We start from the raw sequence: 27,179 nt of genomic DNA on the forward strand, positions 1-27,179 counted from the left end.
CCCGCTGAGCGAAGGGTGACGCCAGAGCAGTGACAGCAGAGGGAAAACACTGAAGATGACGCAAAACGAGCAAACAAAAACCCGCCTCTTGTGTGAAGCGGGAGGTGGCGGCAGCCGGGGCTGCCTGAGGAAGGGGGGTGTGGGGGAGGGGCTGTGGAGCGGGGCCGAAGGCCTCGGGGAGGACGAGGAGGGCGCGGAGGGCGCTGTGCTATCCCCAGACCCCGCGGGCCTCACGGGGAGCGGCTCCGCGGCTCGGGGCCGCGCGTGGGCCGAGCTGCGTGGGCCACCCGGTCCTTCCCGCTCCGCCGGCGCCCCGCGTGTGGTGACGGGCGCCGCCACCCAATCAGCGCCGGCCGGCGGCCCTCACACCAGCCCCGCCGCCTTCCTATTGGCTGTCGCTCCCCTGGTGCGAGCGCGCCTCGGCCAATTAAACGCCCTGCCGGCCCACCGGGCCATGGGACGAGCGAGCTGATTGGCGGAGGGGCGGGGCAGACGCGGGGGGGCGGGGAACAGGCGGGACCCGCGCGGCCCCGGTTAAGCACCGGCCGGTGTAGAAGGCGGAGCGGGGGGGCTGGCGGCGGCGGGGGGATGAGCGCGGCCCCCATGGAGCTGCTGAGGAAATGGCTGGGCCACCCCGAGGACATCTACAACCTGCTGCGCTTCAAGATGGGCGGTTACCGCGCCGTCATGCCGCGCATCGACCCGGTGAGCGCGGCGGGATGCGCTTCGCTATCTCCGTCCATCGGGCGGTGCGCGGTGCCCGGGGAGGGGGGGGTGCGCTGCCGCGGTGGTGTGAGGGCCAGGAGGAGGAGGAGGAGGGGAGCTGAGCTGAGCTGAGCTGTCATGTCCCTGCGCGGCTGCGGCGTTGCCACGGGTGAGCGTTGCACGGCCGCCGTGGGCAGCCCCGGCCCGGTGTTACCGGTGGGCAGCACCGGCGCGGCTTGGCGTGGCTTGCGCGGGCTCGGTGCTTCCCGGGCGTTGCGCCGGCTCTTGGCTTTCCGTGCCCTGCACCGCTCCGAGCGATGCACGCGGCCCGGTGCTTTGCCCTGGCTTCAGGCTTTCCACGCGTTGCACGGGACCGGTGCGTTACACCGGAGCGTTACACCCGCTCCAGCGCTTGGTAGGTCCGGGCCCAGCATGGACCCGGTGCCACCGGCTCGATGCTTTCTGCGCTTCCACCGCACCGGCCCCGGGCGCTGCGCGGCGCCGAGCGGGTTAAGGGGGCGGGCGGGCCGGAGGGGGGGCGGAGCGGGCCGCAGCCCCCCGCCGTTGCCGTTGCCGCCGCGCCCCCATGGCGGCCAGCACCAAAGCCGTGTCCCTCTTCAAGCGGACGCTGACCCTCTCCCCGCCGCGGGGTCCCCCCCGGGCGCTGGGGCGGCTGCGGGGCGGCGGGCGGCGGGTGCAGCAGCGCGGTGCCCCCCCGGCCCCGCCGCCGGCCGCCCCCCGCCTCCAGCCGCCGCCCCCCCGCTCCCCGGTGTGCCCGCAGGAGTCGCTGGGACGCGGCCTCCGGACCTGCTACCGTTACCTCAACCAGACCAGCCGCAGCTTCGCCGCCGTCATCCAGGCCCTGGACGGAGAGCTCCGGTGAGCGGGGAGGGGGGGCGGGGAACCGGGGGGTGGCGGGTGCGGTGCCCCCCCCCACCTCCTGTGACACCGGGGCTCCCAGGCAGGGCTGGCCGGGAGGTGATCCATGCCTATCCTGTGTTTCTTCAGCCGAGCTGCTGGGAAATGCTGCCTCTTCTTCCTCCCCCTTTCTGCCCCGGGAGGGTACGATGCTCAGCGCAGCCTCCCCCCGCCCTTTGCAGCTGGACGTGGGGTTTTACACGTCCGAGCTGACGGGGTGTCACGGATGCCCCCCCCGAGCAGGCCTGGGGACGGGCCCTACGGCCCCTCAGCCAGCAGACGGTTAAACACGACGCCCGGCCATGTGCTGTTTGTGACACCCCGGGAATGTGGCCTGGCAGTGCCAAGGCTGGCGCTTGGCCGCAGGGACACGGTGGCCTCACCGGTGGGAGGAGGTGAGCAAAAATCCTGGGGCTGACCCGAGGGTCCAGCCCCTGCCTGGAAGGTGCTTTTGGAAGCAGCTGCCTCAAAATCTTCGCGATCGCGGGAGGGTGCTTGGTGCACACTCGTTTTTTGGTGTACAAATGTTGCTGAGCTGTGCAGGAAAGTTTCCGATGGTAATAACAACAGAGGATGCAAAGCTCGGCTGGCCCGGGGCCTTGTGCATATATATATATGCTTTATATAATTACTTATGTTCACACAGTAATTACCGATTTCAATACATAGATCTCTCTCCAGTTCATCCCAAACCGGGTTAATTGTCAAAATCCTACAAGTTGCACTACACACATCTAATGCGGTTGCAGCTCTGCGGAGCAGTTGCAGGCGCCAGCCTGAACACTGGTTATCTGTTGGGTTTCTGAGCCCTGGTTTGGTGTTTTAGATGCTGCCCCGTAGCTGGCATCCAGCATTTATGAAATGGTGGCTGCAGCCTGTTTTATGGGAAAGGCAAAGAAATTCAGTGGCTTGGCCAGGGTTGCATGGAAAGGTGTGAGTGGGGCCAAGAATTAAACCTTTTTTTCCACTCTTGGTATATTAGCTAATGTAGAAATTCTAATGTAGAAATTAAGGAAAAAAAACCCCAAACAACCAACCAATCATCAAAACACCTTGAAACCTGTTGGCAGTGTCCATATGTGTTGTGCTTGCAGTTCTCTTTCTTGTCTGTCTTTTCTGTTCTTTAATCCTTGCATTGCAGCTTGCTCGGATCAGGAAGGCTTCCTCCCCTCAGGGCACAGAAACTTCTGCTTGGCATCCTAAAAATGCTATTGCCGGATCTTTGCAACCTACGGCTGCCCAGGGATTGCTGCCCAATTACAGCTGACTCTAGTGGATCAGAAGAAACTAATTTTCAGAGCACAGTAGCTCCACTGAAGAGTTTAGGGACAAAAGAGGGGAATGCAAAATAGGCAGAATATAGAAATAGGCAGAGCAGCAAGCTTACAGAAGGAATTAATTTTGCTGGATTGGGGTCTGCTCCTGAGCACAGTGTCCTATGCTGCAGCCCAGTCCCCTCCCCTGCCACAACTTTGCAACTTTTTTGGAGTGAAATCTCCTTGTTTGAAGGCTGGGGAAGCATGAAGCTCCTGCTCCCTGGTTCACATCCTTGCTCCCAGGGGAGTTTCCATGCATCCACCAAGGATTGTTGGAAAATGGAGAGCTTCTGAATGAGTGCTTGGAGCAGTGCTTCCCAGGCCAGGGCATTGGTAGTTAAACTAAAGTTTGTTTCTTTCTTGCTTATTTTTTTTGGCCCCATAAACGGTGTGTTTTGCTGGCCAGGGCCTTGTCCAGCCCACTGCTCCACAGTTAGGGCGTTTTCTTGGAAGGTGGGAGGCTCAAAACTACAGCTTCATCAGCAGCTGAACCAACATCCTGGTAGTGGAGAGGAGTTATGAGTCAACATCATAACTCCAGTCCTGGTGGCAGAGAGGAGGAGAGGGATGTTCCTGCCTTCCCCTGCTGCTGGCCCCATGGTCCTGCCTGTCACTAGGACCCTTTGGGATCAGTTCCTGGAGGTTCAGCTGCTTTGTGGAGAGGACCAGCCTTGTCCCGGCAGCAGGTGAATGTGGTGGCAAGGAGAAATGAGAAAAGAGACCGCCTCCCCTCGCCTGGGAAGGGGGGAGCTGCGCCTAGGACAGGGCTGGAGCTTGAGCCCTGAGGTGAAACTAGGCTTGCTCTCTGGAAGTGGGCACTTCCAGTTGTGCGAAGGGGAGGTAATGCCAGAGTGTCCATGCGCTGTCACGCATGGTTTCTGGTGAAGGCTGTGTGGCTTTGGCCCTTGTCATCCTCATGGATCTCATGGAGCCCAGCTGGGACAGTGGTGCCTGGGAACCCTGCAGAGAAATGGGGAGCTGCAGGCAGACCATGCTCACTGCGTGGTTGTATTTATGATCTTATATTTCATAGAATCACAGACTGGTTTGTGTTGGAAGGAACCTTGAAGATCATTTAGTTCCAGCCCCCTGCAATGAGCAGGGAGATCAGGTTGCTCAGAGCCCCGTCCAACCTGGCCTTGAATGTTTCCAGGGATGGGGCATCCACCACCTCTCTGGGCAACCTGTGCCAGTGTTTCACCACCCTCATCATAAAACATTTCTGCCTTTTGATTTGTCCAAATTGCCATGGAGTTAGCTAAATTCAGTAGATGATGGAAGCTGGGGATGCAGTTAAGGTTTGGATGCAGAAGAGGTGCTAAATAAGTGTTTTAACTATGCTGGGCTCTGGAGTTACTGCTGGTTCTTCTCTTGGCATGGTGTAGATGCGAGAGGTGCTTCTGAGATGGTGTTTCAGCTTCTGCTCTGTCTTTCTTCGTTGCTGCCAGTGGAGTTTGCTGCTGAAAGGGGGTGGGAGTCGCGGGCATGTGCATTGTGTGAACCTTTGTAGCCTGGTTGATATGGAAAAACTCGGTCATGCAAAGGAACAGGAGGGCATGATTGCTGCTCGTGAGCATTCGGATGTGTGGTTTGACAGAGATATTAAATACCCTTCAATTAATGGAAAAATGCCAAATTTAACAGTATTGGCTCTAAGAGCCAGTCAGTTTTCCTGGGCTGCTTAATCACTGCTTGCACGTGTCCATCCCAGGAGAGCAACGCTTTTGCCTAGTAATTAGCATTTAAGCAGTCCAAGCTAGTTTTCATTTGTCAAACAATTCATAAACGCATCATCTCCTTGACGTATCACTCTGCTCATTTAGAGCTAGGGGATAATTTTATATAAATCCTGGAGTTGGAGCCACTGTTTCTTGCCATCAGGACTTTTTTCTTTTTTGCTTCAGCTGCAGAAACATGGAGCCTGGGTGGGGAAGGAGGGGGTGATGGGGACCGGGAGGGGAAGTGGCTCTCCAGCTGCTTTCCGCTGGGGTGCTTGATACAGCAACTTGTGCATGCAGATTTAAAAATAACAGGGTGTTTTGGCAGTATCTGCCAGTCCTGACATTCATGTTGTGCAGTAAGGGACCCCATTGTCCCCCCGCAACCAGGATAAAAGGGTGCTGGGTGCAGAGAAGGGGAAGTGATAGGAAAAGTACACCTGCTTTTTTCCCTTCCTTACTTTGCATTTGCTTTTTCCACTGAGCTGACCTGGGGCTCTGTCCTCTGGGTCCTAGAGAGTGCTGGCCTTGCTTGCAGGGTTGGATCTTGCTTGCAGGGTTGGATCTGGCAGTGCCCTGCCCAGGGAGATGTTACAGGCCTGGCCTTTCCCTGATGTGCATCTCAGAAAGCCAAAAGCTGTGCTGTAGTTCTCTGCGTGAAGGGAAAAACCTGGGTTTCCTAACCCAGCCTCCTGTGTGCTGCAGCTTTCGCAGCAGTCAGCCTGTGGAGAGTCTGTGTGGAGGCACCTCCGGGTGGACGTTCAAGGAGATGAGGAGCAAGGCAGGTGGGAAGTGCTGCTGTTGGTGCTTTCCATCTCTATCCTGTTCCCTTGACCCTGGGATTTGAGCAGCATGTTTCTAATGCATTTATCTTACGTTCCTTCACTGCAGGGGACAGCCACTGTCCCCAGATGAGGCCTGGGGAAGCTGGCGCCCTGGATGTAGTTGAAGATGTCCCTGCTCGTTGCAGAGGGGTTGGACTAGATGACTTTTAAAAGTCCTTTCCAACTCAAACCGTTCTATGATTTAATGGAAGAGGGATATCCCTTGTCCAAAGCTGGTTTCCAAACTGTAGGAGATGTTGGGATACAATGGTGGGGGCTGGGAAGGTTTTCACATCACCACTTTTCATTCTGCTCAGTGACTGGAGTATAATATTACTTGAAACGTGAAAGAGAATTGTGCTGGAAGTGCCTGTATCCTCCACAGCATCGGTGACCTGGTGGTGCCAGTGCATGTCGTGTTGAGCTGGCAGCACCTCTGCCAAAGTCTGTGTGGTTAATAAACTCTTTGTCCTGCCTAGAAGGCAATCCCAAGTAAGGGATGATTGTTTTTTCTCCCCCCCCACCCCAGACATGCCGTCTGTATATTCTACCTAGTTCTCCGTGCCCTGGACACTATAGAGGATGACATGACCATCAGCTTAGATGTAAAGGTCCCGATGCTGCATGAGTTTCACTCCTATCTCTATCAACCAGAGTGGAAATACATGGAGAGCAAAGAGAAGGACCGACAGGTGCTCGAGGACTTCCCAACGGTAAGACGTCCACCTCCTTGCTTCAGCTGCCTTGTGTCAGCTTTGTGTACATAGTTATCTCTCCACGTTATGCCTGCTTGTGCTTACTGAGCTCGTTCAGTCCCTGGCGAGCCCGTAGCTCTTCGGAAGAGCTACATCCCCTGCACGTGGGGCTGGATGTAGAGCTGGCATGAGAAACTCAAACGTTGTGTGACTCAGTGTGAGCCAGAGGTGATCTGGCTGTGGAAAAGTGCCAGCTCTAAAAAGTGGCTTTTTGCCTCCCCTGTTGGAAGAGTAAACGGCCATCACCTTGTGAAGAATGGTTTGGATTTGTTGGCCAACATTGTGCATTGCCTGGGTTGAGTGTCCTGTGACCCGTAACAGATAGGGAGAAGAGGAAAGATTGACTGGCATCTGGCTTAGGGATGGACTAGTGTTTACAGCAGTCCTGCAGGATCTGCTCTAGAGCGACAGGAGTCTGTCTGCAGGTCTTTGACATACATGTAAGATAAAAAGCGCCCTCACTGTTAGTAACAATATTGCCCAAAGTCTTACCGCTCTAAGGATCCTTCTAAAAGGAAACCACAGAGTCTGCATCTCAGCTAGCAAGCTAAAGCAGTATTGGAACCTGTTCTCTGACCTGGAGGCCAGTTGAGAAGGTCTGGCCATGTCCAAGCCATTAAAGCTCTCTCAGCATGCAGAACAGTGTGGTTGCATCCCAGACTATCCTTGAGAAGTGCTTTCTGGCCCGTGCTACTTCCCAGGCGCTGCCTGGGGATTGCTTGGGGTCAGAAGCACATCAGGGGCCATGCTGATCGAGTAGCTGCAGGTAATTGAGTCCGTGCTTGATATTTAAGTTACTGGTGCAGATGTAGCTGTAGGGCCTTGACTCTGTGCTGTCAGTGCTCAGGATGGCAGGCAGCAGAGCTGAAACCACAGTGCTCATCCCGGGCTCCTGCCAGGTTTCTGCCTCAGCAGAAGCGATGGGATGATGGAGCTTTGCTGCACCGAGATGCAGCATCTCCCAGTGCCGTATTACCTGCAGAGTGGAAAGGGGAACCCATCTGGGCAGTCGTTCTAGAGGGGATCCTTCAAGCTGACAGCAGAAGGAGATGCTGTGGCTGGAAGACAAGGCTGGGCTCTGCTGAGTGGGGGCACACATGTCTGGTTTTGGTGAGGACACAAGGACCAGCCCTTGGTGGATGCTGCAGTTCTGCTGTTGCTCATGTTGATCAAGAATAGCTGGGTTTATTTTTCAGGGTTTCTTTAAGCTCTGTTTAAGAAATAGTACAATAGTTAGAGTGAGGAGCATTTAATTTTCTGAGGAAGTTCTGTTTTGTTCAGCTTTTTACCATTTTAAATTTATTCTACCCTCATCAGGCTTTCCCTAGCAATGGGAATAGGATAATTGTTTGGAAAACTGAGGTGTATTGTAAATTTTGATGCTTAGCTTTGGGGTAATAAAGGCTGTGCCCTGCCTGGGAGGGGTGTTCGCTATAGGAGGTGACTGTGTCAGGGGACTCTTGATGCATAGTGATAGAGATATAGTAGGTATGCCAGTGGCTTGGTACTTTAGAAAAGCTTTTGAGAAGGTGTTTGTGGCACTTTGTTTTGGTGTGTATGTGTTATTCACTTGAGAAATCTGAGTTTATGTTCAGGTATGATTTTAGTAATATTTGGTGAAGGTGTACTCGCAGATCGAGTTTCTCTGTGTAGTGGATTGAAGCCACTGAGACAGAAGCAGAGTCGATACGTTTATTTTACAGACAGAGACACAGGGCAAGGACATGCCAGCAGCCGTGGATAGAGTCAGGAGGAGAGCCTGGGTCTGCGATGGTGTCTGAGCTGTAATCATTCAGACCGCTGCCCTTATTGAACACACACCCTGGGCTGGCTGTAGTTAGAGAATAAAGCTCAGCACAATAAAATGTGGTGCTCTACAGTTTTAGGAAGGGGAAGAGGTACTTTTTCTTTTTTTTTTTTTTTTTCAGTGTGAGAGCGATTGAGTCACTGAATCATGTTATTGGACATGCAGGAGAAGGATTTCACATCCTCCCCATTGCTTGAGGCCTTTGCAGTTGTGCAAAATGTGCCCTGTGGAGCCAGAGCTGGAGAGGGCTCAGGAGAACAGAGTACCAGAAACCTCCTGTCTTTTCCTGTGGTTGGTGTGATGGAGTGCTCTCACGAATCACAAAAAAAAATCCCAACTCTGTGCACGAAGCATAGCTAGTTTTGTCCTGCAACTCCCAGGTGATACAGTCCAAGGCCACAGAGCCTTCTCAAAGATACTGCTGTGTCTGATCTGCTGCCAGAGACCATACCGTTTAGACTGAGAACAGACCGAGCCTGTGCTTTAAGGGCCTTGAAACAACTCTGGTTGTGGGAGTTGTCCTAGATCTCCAGCCAGGGCAGGATAAGAGCCTGGTAAACAGTCTTTTTCTGATTTCTTAATAAATGTTGAGCTCTGCTATTTTTTCCTGACACTGTCATTTTTTTTTTCCTCGTGATGGTTTGCACTGCAGATCTCCATGGAGTTCAGGAACCTGTCAAAGGTCTACCAGGACGTGATTTCAGATGTTTGCCACAAGATGGGTGTCGGGATGGCAGAGTTCTTGGAGAAGAAGGTGGACTCTCAGCATGAATGGGATAGGGTAAGTCAGCCCAGATGGAGGAGTGGACTGAACGTGAGTAGGGTCCACCTTGTCTCTGGGGAAAGAGGAAACAGCATCCCTGTGGGAAGAGGGTTCAGCTGAATGAGGGAGGCTGTGTGGGCTCAGGAAGGCTTTGAGAGACTGCTGGTCCTGTGGGTAACAGGAGGATGGCATGGACTGTTGGTCTTGCCCACCAGCACATGTTTTGGGTGACCCATGACATCAGCTGTTTCCCTGTGGGCAGTTCATTTGGCTGCTGGAGGCAGAGTGGCACCATGGTGGGACATCCTGGGTGAGGTGTTTGCTGGCCACGGGAATGCTGAGACATCCCAGGGAGGGCTGTGAAAACTTGCAGAAAATGTATTGTCAGTTACTTCTGATCATCTTCTTTTGTAAAACTCACTGTGGCAAATAGGCAGCTCTTTTGTAACTACTCCTTTTATCCTGTTTGTTTTCTGCCCCCTTCCCTCTCGGTGCTTTGCAGTATTGTCACTACGTTGCTGGGCTGGTGGGGATTGGCCTTTCCCGTCTCTTCTCTGCATCAGAGCTAGAAGAACCTATCGTCGGGGAGGACACAGAGCTGGCCAACTCCATGGGCCTCTTCCTGCAGAAAACCAACATCATCCGTGACTATCTGGAAGACCAGCTGGACGGGAGGGAGTTTTGGCCCAGAGAGGTGAGGGAAAACACTGCCTTGGGGGGAGCATTTCTGCTGTGCCTCTTTGGGAAATGCACCAAGACTGGAAGTACTGTTGTTGCTGCTCTGATACAATGAGTTGCATGCTCTCCTTAGAGGAGATCCTGCTGGAATTTCCTTTAAAATCCCCAAAGCCAGAGTTTTCCCACCATTTGTTGGTGTCCTTTGTCAGTCTTTCATACTTCTGTCCAAGACCTGTAATGGGTGGAGCCAACCGTCCGTGTTTTCCTGTCTTGGGAATGTATTACAAGGTGCATAGCAGAAGGTGCACAGCTAAAATTGCAGTGTCTCTCACGTTCCTTTAAATCAAAATTCACAGGAGAGACTTGGCAGTCTGCTTTAATTTTGTTAAGACCCTACAGTAAAGCTGTGCTGCATAAGATTTCTACTGGTGGTTGTACATCTGCTTGATAATAACAGTTTTTCTGATGACAGCTGTCTGGGTACAGATGTGGGGACAAGGTAATGTCTCCCCACACTGCCAAGAACTTGTTGGGCAGCTTTTTTCCCTCTCTGTTATGTTGGTTCTAGGAATGAGGGAGGATAAGACAGGATGAGATCTCGAGGGGTTACCTAGTGTGTTCCCAAAGGCAGGGTCGGTTCTGCCTGTGCCTGACACATGCTTGTCTGCTCTTCTTGAGGCCCTCCAAGAATTTTTCTCTCTTTTCCATGTGGCTCACCTGTCTCAGAGCATTTCTTGATGTCAGCCTGATGTGTGAGGCGTCTTTTCCTTGCCCTGCCTCGAGAAGGTGTGGAGATGAGTTGCATCCTTCTTCTTTGCAATCCCTTTGTATATACGAAGGCCACTGTCATGTCTCCGCAGCTTGCCCACCCTTCTTTTCTTTAGCCTAGTAAGCACCAATCCTTCAAGGCTTTCATGGGTGGTTCTTGGTGCTCTCCCAGACCTCAGACTGTTATTGATATTTCTCTTACGGCATGAATGTACCCTCCAACTTGTGAGTCCTTATCTTGATGTTTAGGTTTGGAGCAGATATGCAAAGAAGCTCTCAGATCTTGCCAAACCAGAGAACATCGATATGGCTGTCCAGTGTCTGAATGAGCTCATCACCAACGCCCTCCACCATGTCCCTGATGTCCTCACATACTTATCCCGCCTGAAAAACCAAACTGTCTTCAACTTCTGTGCTATCCCCCAGGTGAGTTAAGCTTTCGGGTGGTTATTCAGCAGCAGCAGCCCAGCTGATGAGGAGTTGGAGGTGTGGGGGGATTATATATCATGTCAGTATTAGCCTTATATTCCTTCTTTCTTGGTACCTGCTGTTTCTGCTGTTGGTGAGATTGTGGCTTCATTCTGGAGTAGTTTGCCATCGATTTCACTAGGGCCAAGGTTACTCCCTTGGCAAGCTCCTTGCAATGCAGTAAGGCCTCTTGGTGTTTCTCCTTAGGTGATGGCTATTGCCACGTTGGCTGCCTGCTATAACAACAAGCAGGTGTTCAGGGGTGTCGTGAAGATCCGGAAAGGACAAGCTGTCACTCTAATGATGGATGCCACAAACATCCAAGCTGTCAAAGCCATCATGTACCAGTATGTGGAAGAGGTAGGTTTGAGCAGCTTGCTTTGAGTAGTTTCTGTATGGTCCCGTCCTCGTTCCTGGTGTGAAATCAGGAAGACACATGAATCTCTTAATCCTTTCCCTAGGTCCCTTAGTTCAGTGGTGCCAGGGCACGGTGACCCAGACGTGGTTTTGACTTGGACCAAATTGGGTGCTTGAGGTGTTCCCTTGAACGTACCCTTGGTCTGTGCCTGTGTTGAGAGGCAGAGACCAAGGTGCTGCCATCCTTCTGGTGGAGAACCAGAGGAGTCGGCTGTCCCAGCTCAGGGCTTCCCTTGGGCTGAGCAGGCGTAGAGGACCTTTCCCACACAAACAGGGTGCACCGTCTCCCCATGAGCTGCTCCAGCAAGCAGTCTTGTTTTCTCTGTGTCTGTAGATGCAGCTGGCAGCATGATGCGGTGGTTATTTCCTTGTGCTCCGTGGCCAACAGTAAATGAGGGCAACTCTGCGTGTTCTTAAAGCACCCCTGGTTGTGTACTGTGGAGGCTAAAAGTTCACGTGGGGAACAACTGGTGGATGGATTCTTGGGGAAAAAAACCCACAAAAAACCTGAAAAAAACACAAATCCAGTATGGGCTGTTCAGTAAAAAGATGTTACTTCTGCATCAGGGAGACCCCAAACCGTGGGTTATTAGAGCTCCCTTTGCAGGCTGGCTAACCTCACGGCAAGGGACAGTGACACCTTAGCCCAGGGTCTTTGCTTGTGCATGTCTCCCTAAGAGTCATGCAGAAAAGTATCTCAAAGTCCATTGGGTTTGCAGATCATGAAAAGAAAACCCCAAAAACCATGGGGTTATCTGACAGAGGAGGGCATTTCCTGGCGGTCACACCAGCTGCTGGGGACACTGGGATGTCCTCACTGGTTTGGGGTGGGCTGCAGCGCAGTGGCAGTGAGGATTGCTGGGCAAGAACTACTGGTCCCAGCAACACCACGTGTGGTTGAGGGATATTCTGAGGCCCTGTGGTCCATCTCCCGTCATTGGGTGCCCTCAAGAGGCTGCTTGGCTTAATGCAGCTCTCGAGGGAAATGGCCCCTGGCCCCACCCAGGCATCCCTTGCAGCTGGGCCTTGTTCCATGGCAGTCCACCACTGAGGTTGCTCTCGAGGACACAGCAGCCATTAAGTCTTCCTATTCCATGTAGTAATTCCGTTTATCTCCTCAGCCTTGGGTGGGAACCACAGCTCTTCCTTCCTCCCTCCCCAGATCTACCAGAAGATCCCCAGTACGGACCCATCATCCAACAAGACGCAGCAGGTCATCGCCTCCATCCGTGCCATGAGCTTACCCGGCAGCCCCATGGCATCACGCCACCACTACTCCCCCATTTACCTGTCGTGCGCCATGCTCCTGGCCGCCCTGAGCTGGCAGTACCTCAGCACCATCTCCAAAGCCACCGAGGAGTACGTCCAGGCGGGCGAAAACTGATGGGCAGCGGGCGGGCGGGGGGAGAGGTGTTCAGCGGACGGGCAGTGGAGGCAGGAGGCTCCTCGTCCCCTGCCAGTGGGGATGGCCAGGCCCCTGGGTGCCATGGGGCCCGGGATGGTGACGAGGACGGGACACTGGTGAGCTGCAGCCGCGGGGTGACGGTGCAGCGTTGCCGGACTCCGCTCCTCACCGCCTTTGCCATCTGCTTGGATGGTTACAAACGCTAATCGGAGTCTTACTGTTTGGGGTTGAATTTTTTTTTCCCCTTTCTTTCCTGTTGGATGGTTTACCTGAATTTTTTTTTCAGTTAGGATGGTTTTAAATAGAAACTCCAGTTGCCTGTTTTCTTGCTTGAGACCTTTCCAGCTCAGAGCTGAGCAAAACCTTCTGGGTTTTGCTTCCCTTTCTTAAGCAGCCTCTTCCCTGTCGCCTCTGGTGCCTGCTCCACACTGGAAGGATGCTGCGTCAGCCAGGAGAGCAACATGCTTCCTTATCCAGGGAAAAAGCTCTGGCCGCTTTGTGGCCCTCAGCCCAGGCTCGTTGACATCCTGGAAACAGGCAGAGGCAACCTTCACATTTCTATTGTTGTGCTGAAGGAGGCTGCTAGGCTTGAAACAAGCCCTGTCAATGTTAAATAACGTAGGAGGTGGGATGCTCTGTCCACTTTAATGTGCCCCCAGCCGAAAGCCAGCTATTGTGGTTCCCTGCCCTCTAGCAGATGGCACCCTGCACTTGCAAAGCTTTGTGTTTTAGCAGCTGGGAAGCTGGTTCAGAGGAGAAGGGAGCTGCTTGCATGGCCCTGAGCTAATAACCCTGTGCCTGACTTCACTGCTTCAGCCCAAGGGGATGGGGGGGGCTGTGGCAGAGCAGCACTGACTGCCTCTGCAGGGCAGTAGAGCGAAGGTTTGTACCATGCTGTCCCTTATGGGATGCTTTTTGGGGAGCCTTGGTGCATTGGCTGCCCTAAAAGGCAGCAGTGAGCCCATCCCTGGGCTGGGAAGGCTTGAGCCACTGAGCAGAGGGCCAGGGCAGGTTTCCCTGGCCCACTTGGCTCTAATTTAGGATGATGCTTTAGGGTTAAACTAACATGCAAACTGGAAGAGGCTTCCACTGTTGTTTTGAAACACATCAGGCTGGACTTACACGTGCGCCATGTTCCTCCTGGGAACAGCTTGGGTGAGAAGATGAAGCAACGCTTCTGGTGGATTTTTGTTTTCATGGTCTCTGTTACCCCCAAATGCTGCTTTGCCTTTGTGAAGGGGAGGACAGCCTGTGGCCTGGTGCAGGACAGAGCTGAGTCTACCAGGTACACTTTGGTGGCCTTTGCAAGGCCAAGCCCCTGTGGCCAGACTGTTACTGAGAGGGAGGACCCCTACTCCACAACTACCAATGTAGATAGTTTTAAGCTATTGTTTAAAAAAAAACTTGCGGTAGCTCTCTTTGTGCAGCTTCCTGTCTTGTTGAAATTAAAGTTTTCTTTGGGAAAAAAAATAATTTTTAGCTCTCATTTCTTTTACACTGGTAATTCCCCACCATGCCACAAGTTACAAACCCTCAGCTGAGACGAAATGCAGATGCTTCCTTGCTGCCACTCACAGGCATCGTGGTAAAGCCTTGTGTGCCAGACCCCAAAGAATTTTAACCAGGGTGAGACACAGCTAAAGGTCAGTAAATTAAATTTTAATGGACCTTGTGCTGCGGGCAGCAGGAGTGGTGGCACAGCCCTCCAGTGCATCCTCTGTGCCAGCGTGCAGAGAGGTCGGGGCAGTCTCGGCTGCACTCTAGTCCATGCTGAAGCATCTTCCCCATCACCAGGAGCAGGCAATGCCCAGGGGCTGCTGAGGAGTCAGCGCAAGGCACCCGTCACCAGGATGGCCAGAGGACAGGGCTGGCACTGACCCCCGCTGGCATGAAGCCAGAAAGGTCTTGCCTGGCAGCCACAATGCACAGAACAGTTTGAGGTGGTTCGAAGTCAAGCAGAAGCAACCAAGGGCCAGGAGACAAGACATTGGAGAAATCATTTATTGGCACAGTTGTTCCAATCACATACACCACAGCTCTGTCTCACTGGTGTCTGAGTAAGCAGAGATAAAGGGGCTATTTTACAGTGCAAGGGAGAGCCTGCTTCACGCATTTCAGGCCTGTAGCCTCAGCTCAGCAATATACTTTGTGCTTTAAAATTAAAAAAACCAACAGTCTTTTGCTATATTAGTGTTGGCAAATCACATGATTCCTCCTACAGTTATTACACCTCCCCACAGTAACAAAAATAAGGTTTTTTTCTTCCTCCTTAACACCTGTGGCTAAAAAAAAAACCCCTTCGATTGTGTGCAAGTTAGCAGGATACCTCCAAGCATCTGCATGAGCTCCCTGCAGCAGAGCTGGGGCACATCCCTCATCTCTGCTCAGCACCTGCAGTCCCAAAGCACCACACCAATTCTGGATGCAGCACCCTTGCCAAGGCGTGACCCACTGCACACACCAAGCTGCCCAGCCATGGATGAATAGTGGTTTTCTCTTCCCAGCGTGCTCCTGAGATGCCTGCAGGACATTTGATCAAAGGCTCATGGAGCTCCAGCCAGGCCCTTCCTTAGGATCAATAACCCCAGACTACATCAGAATAAAAAAGCAAACAAACAGCTGAGGAACACGTGGTTTTAAAAAGCAGCTGAATGGATAGAGCAGGGCAAGCAATGCACAAAGGGCTTGTTGCAGGCATAGAGGGGCCTTAATGCAGCTCTGGCCAAAGCCAGCCCCACATCAAGTTCATCAGTATTTCATCATTAATAGATCTAAGTTTAGCCAGTTCAAGGCACACACTAACATACCCTGCTTGTTTTGGGCACTGACAGTCAGACCAACCCAGCCAGGGGGAGCACAAATCACCCCTGGCCATGGCTTCCCAGCAGGGTCCATCTCCACTGCCCCACCAAATCCCTAGTCCCAGTACAAAGCTACTGCTTCCTACCCTCCCAGTAACAGACTGGGCTGGAAGGGGTCCGGACTAACCAAATACCATGGCGCAGGAGGCCAGCGAGCCCTCCAGCAGTCCTTTGAGCAGGGAATGCCCCACAGCTGCAACCCACCAGGTGCAGAGGGCTTCCAGAGAGCAGTTCCACCTCCAGCTCCACCATACAATTTAAAAAAAAAAAAAAAAAAAAAAGATAAAAAGCTTTAATAAAGTAACCTCAACTATAGTCTCTTAGAAGGGTAGAAGGGGGGGGGGCTCTGCACCCAACCCGCTATCAGTTAAAAGCATCGGGGACTCAGGATTATTTGTGGTTTGATCAAGAGGGTTACACCCTCTTCCAGTACTGCTCCGTGCTGGGGATGCCGGCCACGATCTCAGACTCGATACCGCAGTGGTCCTCTCCTCGGAGGATTTTGAAGAAGCCTAGAAGCATACCAAGAGCAAAAGTCAACCTCCCCATCGTGCCAAGGATAATGGGGAGGGGGTTCTCCTCTGGCAGCATCTGGGGGTGCCTCACCGTTGTCCCCCCAGTCGGTGTTCCAGGAGTTAGCGGCCAGCCAGTACGGAGTGCCATTGTCCACACCCCAGCCCAGGATCCGGATCGCGTGGCCTCCAACCTGCTCGCCAGACACGTGCTGGTAGACCCCTGCAAGGCAACAGGCACTGACTGTGTCTCCACACTTCAGAGCACTGACAGCTTGTGAGACATTTGATATCAAAACCCAGAGAGCAGCTGAGAAGGTGTTTTTGGTTAAATGCAAACGTGAAGCTTAGTGTAGAGTCTGGAGGAAGGACTGATGCTAAGCATCCCCTCAGTCCCAAGCACCTACTCCCCTTGCTATAAACCAATGGATACAGGAGATGGTATCTGCCCATGTTCTTGCAACACCAGATACTCAAGTGTGAACTTGAGCTCTCCTTCCAGACTTGAGTAGAGGGACAAGGGCCACAAAAGAGAGACCCTACAGATGAAGTAGGAAACAGGGCTCCCTACAGCCTCAGTGCTGATACTCACCAGACTTATACATCAGGAAGTCTTCATAGACAATAAAGGCTCCTTCCACTGGACCGTTCTTGTAGATCTCAGCCATGATTTCCTTCTCACTGTGAGGGACACCATAGGATGTGATGCCTAGAGAGGAAAAAAGGCCCACCGTTAGTACGGCACTGTCAGATCACACAGGTCTTTGGATGGCTGGACAGAGACTGCTCAGCGTGCCTCTGCAAGAGGCCTTCTCCACTTAAGAGGTTAAATTCAAACGCATCTGCTCCAGAGGCACTGACACAGCCAAGCAGGAAAAGTGGGCTCCAACCATCCCTCTTCCAGAGGGAATGATTTAACCTGAGTCCTATTCTGTATCCAAAGACCTATTCCAGACAGCCTTCAGTGGGAAGGGAAGTCAACCCAAATTACTCGAGGCTAAAATAAATCTCCAAGAAGCAGCCAGACTATCCTACATAGAATCACAGAATGGTTTGGGTTGGAAAGGACCTTAAAGATCATCTAGTTTCAACCCCCCTGCCACAGGCAGGGACACCTTCCACTAGCCCAGGTTGCTCAAAGCCCCGTCCAACCTGGCCTTGAAATGTACAGGGCCAGCTACCATCAAGGAGTAAGAAGGAGGTGGCTTTGACACCAGACTCCCACAGGCCTCAGCACCATGCTCTTCAACCCAGGCATGTGCACCACAAGGACTCAATCGGTTCCCCTGTCTTAGCTGAGTCTCAGCAAACACAAACTGTGCATCTGCCAGGCTTATGTTTGCTCCAGGACCACCCATTCTGAGGGCACAGAAAATAACCCCTGTAAAACAGCTTAGGAAGAGGTCCAACCCTGCCAACCCCACCAAGTTACCACTAGGAGCAGCTGTGGAGCTGCTGTGCATTGAGCAGTGTCGGAGGCCACCTCCCTTACCATAGTGCTTGTCCTCCTTGTAGGAAGGTGAGTAGCCGGGTTCACAGTGCCGGCTGCACCTGGGGGTTTCCCCCCCCTCCCCGGTGCACGGTGGCCGGGAGCCGTTGACATGGTGCTCACAGGGTGGGATGGAGTAGGGACGGCAGCCTGTCAAGGAGACAGAGATGGCATGAACTGGCTGTCCCCAAGCACGCCTGTCCCCAGCAGCCATGCTGGAGAAGGCACCGGATGCCCCAAGAAAAAGTACAGCTTTTCTGACCCAGCAACCCCACAGGTCAGTGGGGTGAGAGCAAGAGTAGGTCTGCCACTGCCAGATGAGAAATCCCTGCATCAGCAATGGGTTTCCCTTCTGGATCTGCTCCCCACCACCTCCCTCTTGACAAGGTGATGGAAAAGATGGAAACATGAACCCAAGTCATGGCCATGCTAGGAGGAGGCAGAAGTTTCCAGTCTGGAAGTTGCTTTTTGAGTGGGAAACATGTCAGAAAGACTCCTGCCCTCATCCAAAGTGTACTGAACTGGTCCAAAACCAACAAAAAATTCACAGCCTGATTCATTCCTGCTATGGAAGCAGGAGCCTTATGGGGTTAAGTCTGGCTACTGTGCTCCCTTCCTGGATGGATCTCCTGCCACTGGGTGCTGCTCTGGGACCCTTGTCCCAAAGGGGTGACCAGAAGGAGCCACGGGGACAGGAGCAGCCAACTGGGAGAGGTGTTTTAGCCCAGACCTGAAGGTCCTTCAGCTGAAGCACCTTTTTCTAATGAAAAATCTTGAAAAAAAAATCTCCCACAAAGGATGCAGACCAGAAGAGAAGCACCCTGAAGGACATGAACCTGTAACCGAGCAGAGATGCTCCTCTTTGCTTCCACCAGGGTATCCGCCAGGACTTACCCACATGGGAATCGTAGAGACCCCCAGACACAAGGCCCCTCTCTGTCCAATATCTCCACGCACCGGAAGGGTAACCACCGTTGCACCTGGAGAAAAAGGCAGCAGTTCCAGCTCCAGCCTGCTCAGAGTCATCCCCCCTTTTGGGGGAGGCAGGGGAAATGGAGCCAGCTTGGGATGGCTGAAGGGAAGCTTTCAGCACATCAAACCTTTTTAAGTCTGTCCCTGCCTTCCCCAGGATTTCTAGGCCTCAAGACACCAAAGCCTCAGGGCAAGAAGGAGCTAAGAGCACCCGTGCCTCCACATCCCAAAGCAGTGGTGCCAGGAGCAGCAGAAGCCACACAACTTGGGAGACCCAACTCCCCACCCTGCTCTCAACAACTGTAAAAGCCACAAGAAAAAGGCTTGTGCCTGAAAACCAAGACTTTGGGGCTATTAAAAAGTCCTTCCTTGGGCTTAGGCAGCTGCCAACTCTGTATGGGAAAGCATTGTTATGCATTTGCCCTCCCTCCACCAGCCATCATCATCCACTACTGCTGGGGCACGACATGGCCCAGAGGGACTTTCAGTCCATGCAGTCACCTTTATGTTCCCACCTAACTCCAGCATCTACCACACAAACCACTGGTGGGGCTTGCTGCTCATTAGGAAGACAAGGCTGAAACAATCAGCATCTTTGGGTTATGTCCCTGCTCCTCCCACCCACCTTTTAAGTACAGAAGAACCAAGAGCAGCTCACCCCATGCCACACTCGAAGCCGCAGCACGACAGCAAGTCCTCTGCTGAGACCTCCACGCTCACCTTGGCGTTTGTGTGAACACAGATTCTGTCTGAAATCGCTTCTACGGCACCAAAAGCCTGTGGGCAGCCCCAAAAAACCCAAGGGAAAACCATCAGAGCTGGCCATGGGAGAGAAACCAGGCAATGAATGCAGCAAGCATGAGCACGGCTGGGAGAAGCCCACCAAGCTCAGCCACTGCAGGATCTCCCGTTTCCCCACATTTATGCAGTTCATGGCAAACCCAACAGCACGTTTTTTGTCCAGCAAGCTCTGTTTCAATGTGACCTTAAACCACCCATGCTCTTACCCAGCAAGAGCCACAAGAGCCCTGATCTCTTATCTCATTGATGGTAGGACAGTTAGGCCACTGCGTCCGTGAGTCAAAGTTATCAGGCAGCTCCATGTCCGCAGCAAAATCTACCCTGCAAGTGAGAAGAGAGAAGTCCTGTTACAGGAACATCAGTGTAACAGGACTGGGTGCACAGGACTCTCCAGCCTCGTCTGAAGGTGACCTGGAGGACAAGGGCTCTTGTTGTTTGCTCACTGAAGGAGAATAAATACTTCTGAAGTCCTCAGACCAGGTCAGCAGTGTTTTGAGTTTCAAGAAGTACAAATTATATGACTGGTCAAGTATCTGGCAGGACAGAGGATAGATGTTCCCCCCATGTGTGCTTTTGTGCTTAATTCCATGCAAGATGTCCACCAAGCTGCACCCAGCGGAACCCCGCTCACAGTCTGCCAGGGGAGACCCTCACCCACTCCAGACACACCAGGAGCATTCACACAAGCTTTTACAGGAACCTCCCGGCACTCACCTCTCGGGAAGCTTGGGCCCACCCAGGAAGGTGCCGCAGAGCTTCTTCACATAGGTCATGTCAGTGTTGTGGAAGTTGTGCCCTGCCTGGGAAAAGAGACAGAAAAATGGGGCATGACTTCACAGCCACCAAGTGCAGTGCTGGGTCCACCCTGGTGCTCCAGATCTCCCTCAAACCCAACCAGTGTCTGACACTTGCAATAAACCCCACAGGCCAAGAGCCAAGCTACCTATAGACACAGAACACAGCCCCTTCCAGGATCAGCCCATCACAATCAGTAAGCTAAGGTCCGACTCTAGGCTTCGGTCACAGCAGCCTGGCCAAGGAGCGTTTGGCCAGGTCACCAATAGAACTGGACACTTGCTGTTTGTTTCTGGCCTCCCAGAGAGTTTCCTCCTCTTAGCGTTGCTCCTACTCTACAAATTCATCAGTGCTCTGCTTCAAAGAGGAGAAGCTCCACAGTTAGTGTCACCACAGAAACCTGACAGCATCAACTCACTGGAGAAGTCAACTGGGATCAAGGCTGCTTTGATGCAACCACCATGGTGAGACTCCCAAAGCTCAACTATTGAGTCCCATCAAGAGACTGTTGAGCAATGTATCCAAATGTTTATCCTGGCTGCCCAGGGAGGTGGTGGAGTCCCCATCCCTGGAGGTGTTCAAGAGGCGGGTTGACATAGCGCTGAGGGATCTGGTGTAGTTGGGAACTGTCAGTGCTAGGTTAATGGTTGGACTAGATGATCTTCAAGGTCCCTTCCAACCTAGATGATTCTCTGAAAAAAAACCCCAAACCAATCTGGTACTCACCTTCCAGGTGGTGTTGAGCTTGTTTATGTGGTTGACCAAGTCACTGGAGAGAGGAGGGTAGTAAGGAATGCTGCGAGCATTGGCGAAGGCCACCAGGACACACAGGATGGACACGGACGGCCACATCTTGACTACAGAACAGGACACTCCACCTGCCGCCAGATTTGGGCATCATTGGAAACCTTTCCCAAGCAGGCTCAGACTGTGAGCAAGGGCTTGGCAGAAGGACCGTCACAGCAACATGTGGGAGTGTAAAACATGTGGCTGCACAAAGCCCCTCCTGATCCCAACTTACCCCAAAGGTCGGGAGAGACGCAGGAGCACAATAATAACCCCCCTCCTGCAGCTCTGAAGAAATCAGACAAGGCAACCCTGTTTGTTGACCACCGCAGGATTAGTAGCAGCGGGAAAGTATCTTTTGAATACCCTCCAAGAGATTTGGAAGGTATTAAAAGCTGTGTTTACTTCCACAAAAATGGAGAATAAGGACTAGGAAAAGGAATAAGTGACAGCCCACCTCCACGGCAAACTGCAGGCAGGGCTGCAGCCCTGGAGACCTGCTAGCCCCTGCCCTAGTGCAGTGCTCTTCCCTTTGAACACATCACTCCAAATCACATTTTTGGACTTTATGGCCTCATTTTGGCCAGCCCATTGCCCCGGGGACTCTGATCAGGGTCACAGACCTGGGTGGTGACGCCCTGTCCCATGCAGAGTGGGGGTCCATGTGCACTGGAGATGCCTGTGGCTGATGCCTGTGTTCCCCTTGTGCTGGGGCTTTTCACGAAGGACGATGTGAAGCCACATCCCTTGGCACAGGGCACCAGGAAAGTCCCAATTTAGGGAACAGAGACGCAGGGAAAACAGCGAGAGTGGAGCACAGCCTCCCGTCAGGAGCACGAACATCACCCAGCCCGAAGATGCTCCAAGGGCTCGGCTGCTTCTCTGCTCTCCTGCCTCCTTTAACCTAATTCACATTAAACTGCCCAACTCCAATTTAATCCCCAACAACGGCAGCCACCACTTGCTCCACATCCCCACGTGTGACTCAGACACGCAGCTGGGCCACGAGCTGCTCGATCTCTGCAAACACACCAGGGCACCCTCCTCCCCCTCCTTCAAAACCTCTCAGCTCCCCTTCCACCAACCCCACATCCACCCCGACGAGCTCCAAGCCTGCCAAGCAACCCAAGACCTCGCATACTCCGCAGCAGCTTGAGCAGCAGAGATATTTAGGCTTTAATTCCTACTCATCTCAGCAAGCTGAACGTATAATCACCTTTGCAAGCCTGAGCTTAAACCCTTCTGGGCAAATACGCCCGAGCAGCCGGACACACAGCTCTTGCCAGCAGCTCTCCGGCCCCGCGGCAGCAGAGCTTGCTGAGCAGGGGCAGGGGATGGGGAGACACACACACATTTCCATGCAGGCTGCCTCCCACTCACAGCCAAGTTTAGCCTTTCCAGAGAAGAAAACCCAGCAGGAGTGTCCTACTTTCTGCCAGCAACAAGCCCAGGCGGCTGCAGCTAAGTGTATAAAGGGTTTGTTTTTTTTCCTTCCCCCTCCTCCTTTCACCATTTATTTACTTTTCTTGCCACTCTCCAAGCTTTCAGCAGGATGCTCAGCCCAAAAGCTGGTTGAGTTTCAGCAGCACATGGTCCTCCTACCCCCAGATCTCACCTCTTTGAAGGTGTTTCATGCATATTTGCTTGCTTTGAGGTTTCTTTCTCGCAGACAAGAGACTCGCTGGCACTGCTGGTGGCCCCGCCATGCTCCCCTGCTTACGCAGCAGGAAGGAGGTTATGCCCAAAGAAATAAATACACATTTCTAAGGCTACTGTGGTTTTTGCTTTGTGCTCCTTCAACACGGCCATAGAAAGCCTACAGGTGACTGGCCTCAGCTGAAGCACCTTTTCTAATGAAAAATCTTGAAAAAAAATCTCCCACAAACCAACCCAAGAACTTCTGTACTTCCTGCAGTCAACCTTATATTTTCAGTAGCACCGAAGGGAGGTGGTTTTGAGGCCAGAAGCTACCTAATACACTTTTGTTTTCAGCAGAATGCTTGCAACTTTGCCGACACGCTGCAACCCGCCCTGCAAAGCCTCCTGCATCAACACGACCGCTTGCGCCGAGCTCTTGATGGATGGACGTGGGAGATCTCATATCCTCAAGTTACCAGACCACACCGGCTGCAGACTGCGAGCTCCACGTAACCCAAGACCAAACTGAAAAAAGACACCAGGCAGCTTCCACTCCAACAGGCGCTCACCTTCTAAGCTCTGCTGCATTGCATCCGCCCCACGACATGGCTGACAGCTGCAAACCCAGCAGAAGCAGCGAGATATTGCCCAGCACAACCAGAATAGCTGGGAGACAAGTTGGTTGTTTCAGCAAACCAGGCTCTTGTCAAGTCTCCTACGGGCATGAAGCCTCCCTAAGGCCATGAGAGAGTTGGGGAGGTTCAGCCTGGAGAAGGCTCTGGGGAGACCTTAATGTGGCCTCCCAATAGATAAAGGGGGCTACAGGAAAGCTGGGGAGGGACTCTTTACCAGGGAGTGTAGGGATAGGACGAGGGGTAATGGTTTTAAACTGAAAGAGGGTAGATTCAGACTAGATATAAGGAAGAAATTTTTTATGATGAGGGTGGTGAAACACTGGCACAGGTTGCCCAGAGAGGTGGTGGATGCCCCATCCCTGGAAACATTCAAGGTCAGGATGGACCCTGAGCAACCTGATTTAGGTGAAGATGTCCCTGCTCATGGCAGGGGGGTTGGACTAGATGGCCTTTAAAGGTCCCTTTCAACCCAAACCAACCCAAACCATTGTGTGATTCTGTGAAGTCTCCTACGGGCATGAAGTTTTCTGGGCAGGGGTCGGGGGGAAGGGGAGCTGATACTCACAGCTGGATGGCACGGAGTATCCCAAGACCTGGGTGAAGAAGGAAGAGGAAATCCTCGATCTCATGCAATTTTTTTCCTCCCTACCCCTGCTTCAGCAAGCACCCTGTGTACAGCAAATCTATATATAGAGAGCACAGGCACAGGCCTGGCAGGACGAATTTCCACCGACAGCAAGTCACGTGCAGCCGGAGGCACGCTGACCTCAGCAGCAATGCAGCAAGTAAGAAAAGGCTTCTGCTTTCCACCATCACGCCCCTTTCCCCGCAGATACAAGCAGTAAGACACTTCCTGTGGCAGCGTTATCGCACTCATGCTTCTCCCACCACCGCTATCTCCTCCACACACGCCTCCCTCCCCCTAAATCTCCACCTCCGTTTCAAATACCACCAAATGAGCAGCACCAAAACCAAACTTGCATAACAGCTGCTGCACCTGACAGACGTCTGTTTTTCTTTCCGCACAGTAAACAGGCCAGAGGAGTTTCTCCAGCAACCCCAGGAGACACTTTCCCTTTGCACCCCCCAGGTCTCTGGAGGTGCCTTGCAGCTTCAGGATAGCCCTGGCAAAGGCTGTCTTCACAGACCACATCCCACCACAGCTTATTAGGTTGAAAACAGAAGCAAAGCTTGGCTGTTGGACTTCTTAAGACACAGCAGCTTCACCCTAGCAAACTCTCCAGATGGTAAGAGGACATTTGGGGCTTGCAAAGAGCCCCTCGAGCTGCTCCACCTCCTCTTGGGCTGAGAACAAGTCCCCTGCCTCTTGCTTTGGGATCCAAAGTATCTGATAATGCAATTTCTTGAAGGATAAGCAAGAAATAACTCCAGAAAGCTGCTACCCACCAGCACACATGTCCCTGGGCAGGACTCTCACAACTCAGCCAGCTGGTTACTTGAAAAGAGGAAATTTGGGCCGCTTGAGTGCAGCCCTCGAGCCACCCTCCTCCCAGCCAGCGAGGAGGAAGCACTGAGGCTGAAGGCCCTCCACCATGAGCTGCTCAGAGCAGCTGAGCGTGGGAGAGGAGAGCACCCAAAGCGAGATGGCTGCGGCTGGCGCTGCACCACCCGCCCGCAGTCCCTCTGCGCTGCCGGCTGCTGCCTGCAACGGCGCAGGCAGAGAGCCAGGGAGGAGGGATGTAGGTGACATCACCCAGGTGTCTTCTCCATCCCTGCCGACCAGGACATACTGGAGCCAGAGGCAGTTCCCTGGCTGTTTTCTCAGGGACAGAGCTACAACTATTTGGACCATGCGATGGCAGAGGTCCCACAGCCCCCTCCCAGCAGCCCAGGGAGATGCACAGTGCCTAAAACAGCAAATCCCTCTGCAGTTCACTGCTGAAGGTCTTCTCCACATCACCCAGAAGTCAAAGACCACAAGTCCCATTTAACTGGGCATTTCTCTGAAGTAAAAAAAAAAACCTCCAAACAAAAAACCGAACCAACAACCCAACCCCAAAACAGGCTATTCAAAGCCCAGCTCACATGACTCAGTTTAGGCAGCTCAGGCCATGAGATAAGTCACAGCCTTGAAGCACCTCTCAGCTCCTCCACTGTCTGGGCCAAACCCCTCCAGGCACAAACAGAGGCACCCACACCCCCTTCTCCAAGGGTTTGAGGAAGATAAGAGCTGCCCCACCCTCCCAGCTCTATCTAACACCCCCACCCCTCCAGGGTGAGAGGTACTCAGCAAAGCCCAAGTCATGTGTCCTCCTCCAGCAGGCAGCCCTTTACCCAAGCCGAGCTTTGTCCTTTGTTCTAGCTGCCAGTATTTGTGCGTGACTCCAAGCCACAATAAAGCAAGCCTGTAAACAACACAGTCCAGCTTAGCTTGCTGCGCCGCCAGGTTAGCTTGGGTGCACCAAACTCAAGGCCTGGTGACTTCATTACAGCTATGACTGCATTATCAAAGCCTGAATTTTTTTGTTTAAAAAAAAAAAAAGCATGAGGCACTCTTCCCCACACCCATGCCTTTCCAGGAAAGCCAAACCATTAGCACGGGGTAGATATCTGGCAAAATAAATACACCTTGAGACAAGTTGCAGTGCTCGCCTCTACATTCACAGAAAGCGGAAGATTCCTCCCAAATGGAGCTGCACTGATTTTTTTTTTTTTTCCCTTCCTCTTCTTACAGACCAATCCATAAACCAGAGTCTTGCACAAGACCTCAGCTGCTGTAGCAGACTCCCTGCGCTCCTGAAACCCCTTGCCCTCATCCTCACCATCAACTTTGCAACCTGGAGGGAAATACAAGAAGGAAGCGATCTTTGCTGTATCACGCCTGCAGTGCAACCCCGGGAGCGCGATATAGGGACGACAGATATATGTCAGACAGACGCCGGACAGCTTTTATCTCACGCCATCTCCAAGCCATGGTCCAGCTGCCAGACCCAAGCTTGGCCGTGCATCACGGGATATTCCCAGAAGCACTTCAGCCGGTGCCAAACCGACCTCCTTAGCATCAGCTGACCAGCAGGGCTGGTTTGTTGTTTGGTTTTGTTTTGGTCTTTTTTTCTATCTTCATTATGAAAACAAGGTTTCTTCTTTCCTCCCCCGCCGCTTACAGGGAGGTTTGCTGGTTTTAAGACGCACCGAGGGTTAATGGCATTTTCCCTGCGACAAACCTCACCTCCGCGCCGCAGAGCATCCCCGCCCCCCCCCGCCCCGGACCCTCCACAGCCAAAAATACCCCAAAACGCAGCTGGAAAACGTAGGAGATGCTGCCGCTGCTGCCCCAAGGGGGTGTTCCGCAGCAGCCCCCGGGTGCAGGGCTGGGGTGTCATGTCTCCCCCTCAACAGGCGCAGGGTTGGGGTGTCGTGTCTCCCCCCCCAACAGGCGCAGGGTTGGAGTGTCCGTCCCCCCGCAACAGGCACAGGGTTGGGGTGTCCCCCCCGCCCAACAGGCACAGGGTTGGGGTGTCCCCCCCGCCCGGCCCCGCTGCTCCCCCCCACCCCGCGGCAGTGGAAGGGGGTGCCCCATCGCTCCCCCCACGCGTGTCCCTCTGCCCCAAGCCGGGAGGTGCCGCAGCATTCCCCCCCTTACCTGCCCCCGCTGCAGCTCCCACACCCGCGCCCCGCTGCGCTCCTTATGCCCGGGGTCCGGTGCCCGCCCCCCCCCGGGACTCACCGCCCCCCCCGGACTCACTCACCGCCCCGCGCTCCCTCGGCGGCCGCGGAAGGGGCAGATCCCGGCGGCTGAGTCATCCCGGACCCGGCCCGCCCCCGGCGTGACTGCATCCTGCCTGCTCCCCGCCTCCAGCCTGCCTGCAGCCTGCCTGCCTTCCTCCCGGCTAGTTTTCCGCCTCCGACCTGCCCCCCTCCTTCCTCAATCCCGCCTGCTTCCCTCTGCCATCCTGCCTCTCCATCCTACCTGCATCCCTCCTCCGGCCTGCTTCCAGCCTGCCTGCTTCTCTTCTCCAGCCTGCCTGCATCCCTCCTCAATCCCACCTGCTTCCCTCTGCCACCCCTTCTCCATCCCACTTGCATCCCTCCTCCCGCCTGCCTCCATCCCATCTAGTTTTCCACCTCCAACCTGCCCGCATCCCTCCTCAATCCCACCTGCTTCCCCCACCATCACAGAATCACAG

At 53.4% G+C, this 27,179-nt stretch overlaps 2 protein-coding genes across 4 annotated transcripts; one reads left to right on the forward strand and one right to left on the reverse strand.

Annotated features, from left to right (window-relative positions):
- The first annotated feature begins 549 nt into the window (after positions 1–549).
- On the forward strand, positions 550–14,015 carry FDFT1 (farnesyl-diphosphate farnesyltransferase 1). The gene is made up of 8 exons (XM_074861339.1): positions 550–705; positions 1,487–1,584; positions 6,011–6,194; positions 8,696–8,824; positions 9,309–9,500; positions 10,502–10,678; positions 10,928–11,080; positions 12,300–14,015. Exons 1-8 carry the CDS (start codon positions 589–591, stop codon positions 12,519–12,521), a joined length of 1,272 nt encoding a protein of 423 aa, XP_074717440.1. The 5' UTR covers positions 550–588; the 3' UTR covers positions 12,522–14,015.
- Positions 14,016–14,529: 514 nt separating this feature from the next.
- CTSB (cathepsin B) lies at positions 14,530–26,876 on the reverse strand. 3 transcript variants are annotated; one of them, XM_074861340.1, is made up of 10 exons: positions 26,742–26,876; positions 20,699–20,850; positions 19,892–19,977; positions 19,384–19,498; positions 19,035–19,153; positions 18,299–18,384; positions 17,408–17,554; positions 16,508–16,624; positions 16,010–16,138; positions 14,530–15,915 (listed from the first exon to the last, which is right to left on the reverse strand). In XM_074861340.1, exons 1-10 carry the CDS (start codon positions 26,827–26,829, stop codon positions 15,818–15,820), a joined length of 1,137 nt encoding a protein of 378 aa, XP_074717441.1. In that variant the 5' UTR covers positions 26,830–26,876; the 3' UTR covers positions 14,530–15,817. The 3 variants fall into 3 exon arrangements, with proteins under 3 accessions (XP_074717441.1, XP_074717443.1, XP_074717442.1); XM_074861342.1 differs by having other exon boundaries at positions 26,636–26,771; XM_074861341.1 differs by lacking the exon at positions 26,742–26,876 and adding an exon at positions 23,597–23,775.
- Between the last annotated feature and the right edge of the window lie 303 nt (positions 26,877–27,179).

The sequence above is a fragment of the Strix uralensis genome, chromosome 3, assembly GCF_047716275.1.
Source record: "Strix uralensis isolate ZFMK-TIS-50842 chromosome 3, bStrUra1, whole genome shotgun sequence".
Lineage (NCBI taxonomy): Eukaryota > Metazoa > Chordata > Aves > Strigiformes > Strigidae > Strix > Strix uralensis.

Excerpts from the sequence above, each read along its gene's own strand:
- FDFT1 (XM_074861339.1), top strand. The coding sequence starts at position 589 with ATGAGCGCGGCCCCCATGGAGCTGCTGAGGAAATGGCTGGGCCACCCC. Across the intron at positions 6,195-8,695 it reads TGCTCGAGGACTTCCCAACG|ATCTCCATGGAGTTCAGGAA; the intron begins GTAAGACGTCCA and ends TTTGCACTGCAG. Across the intron at positions 10,679-10,927 it reads ACTTCTGTGCTATCCCCCAG|GTGATGGCTATTGCCACGTT; the intron begins GTGAGTTAAGCT and ends GTTTCTCCTTAG.
- CTSB (XM_074861340.1), bottom strand. The coding sequence starts at position 26,829 with ATGCAGTCACGCCGGGGGCGGGCCGGGTCCGGGATGACTCAGCCGCCG. Across the intron at positions 19,499-19,891 it reads GGGCCCAAGCTTCCCGAGAG|GGTAGATTTTGCTGCGGACA; the intron begins GTGAGTGCCGGG and ends TCTCACTTGCAG. Across the intron at positions 19,154-19,383 it reads GCTCTTGTGGCTCTTGCTGG|GCTTTTGGTGCCGTAGAAGC; the intron begins GTAAGAGCATGG and ends GGCTGCCCACAG.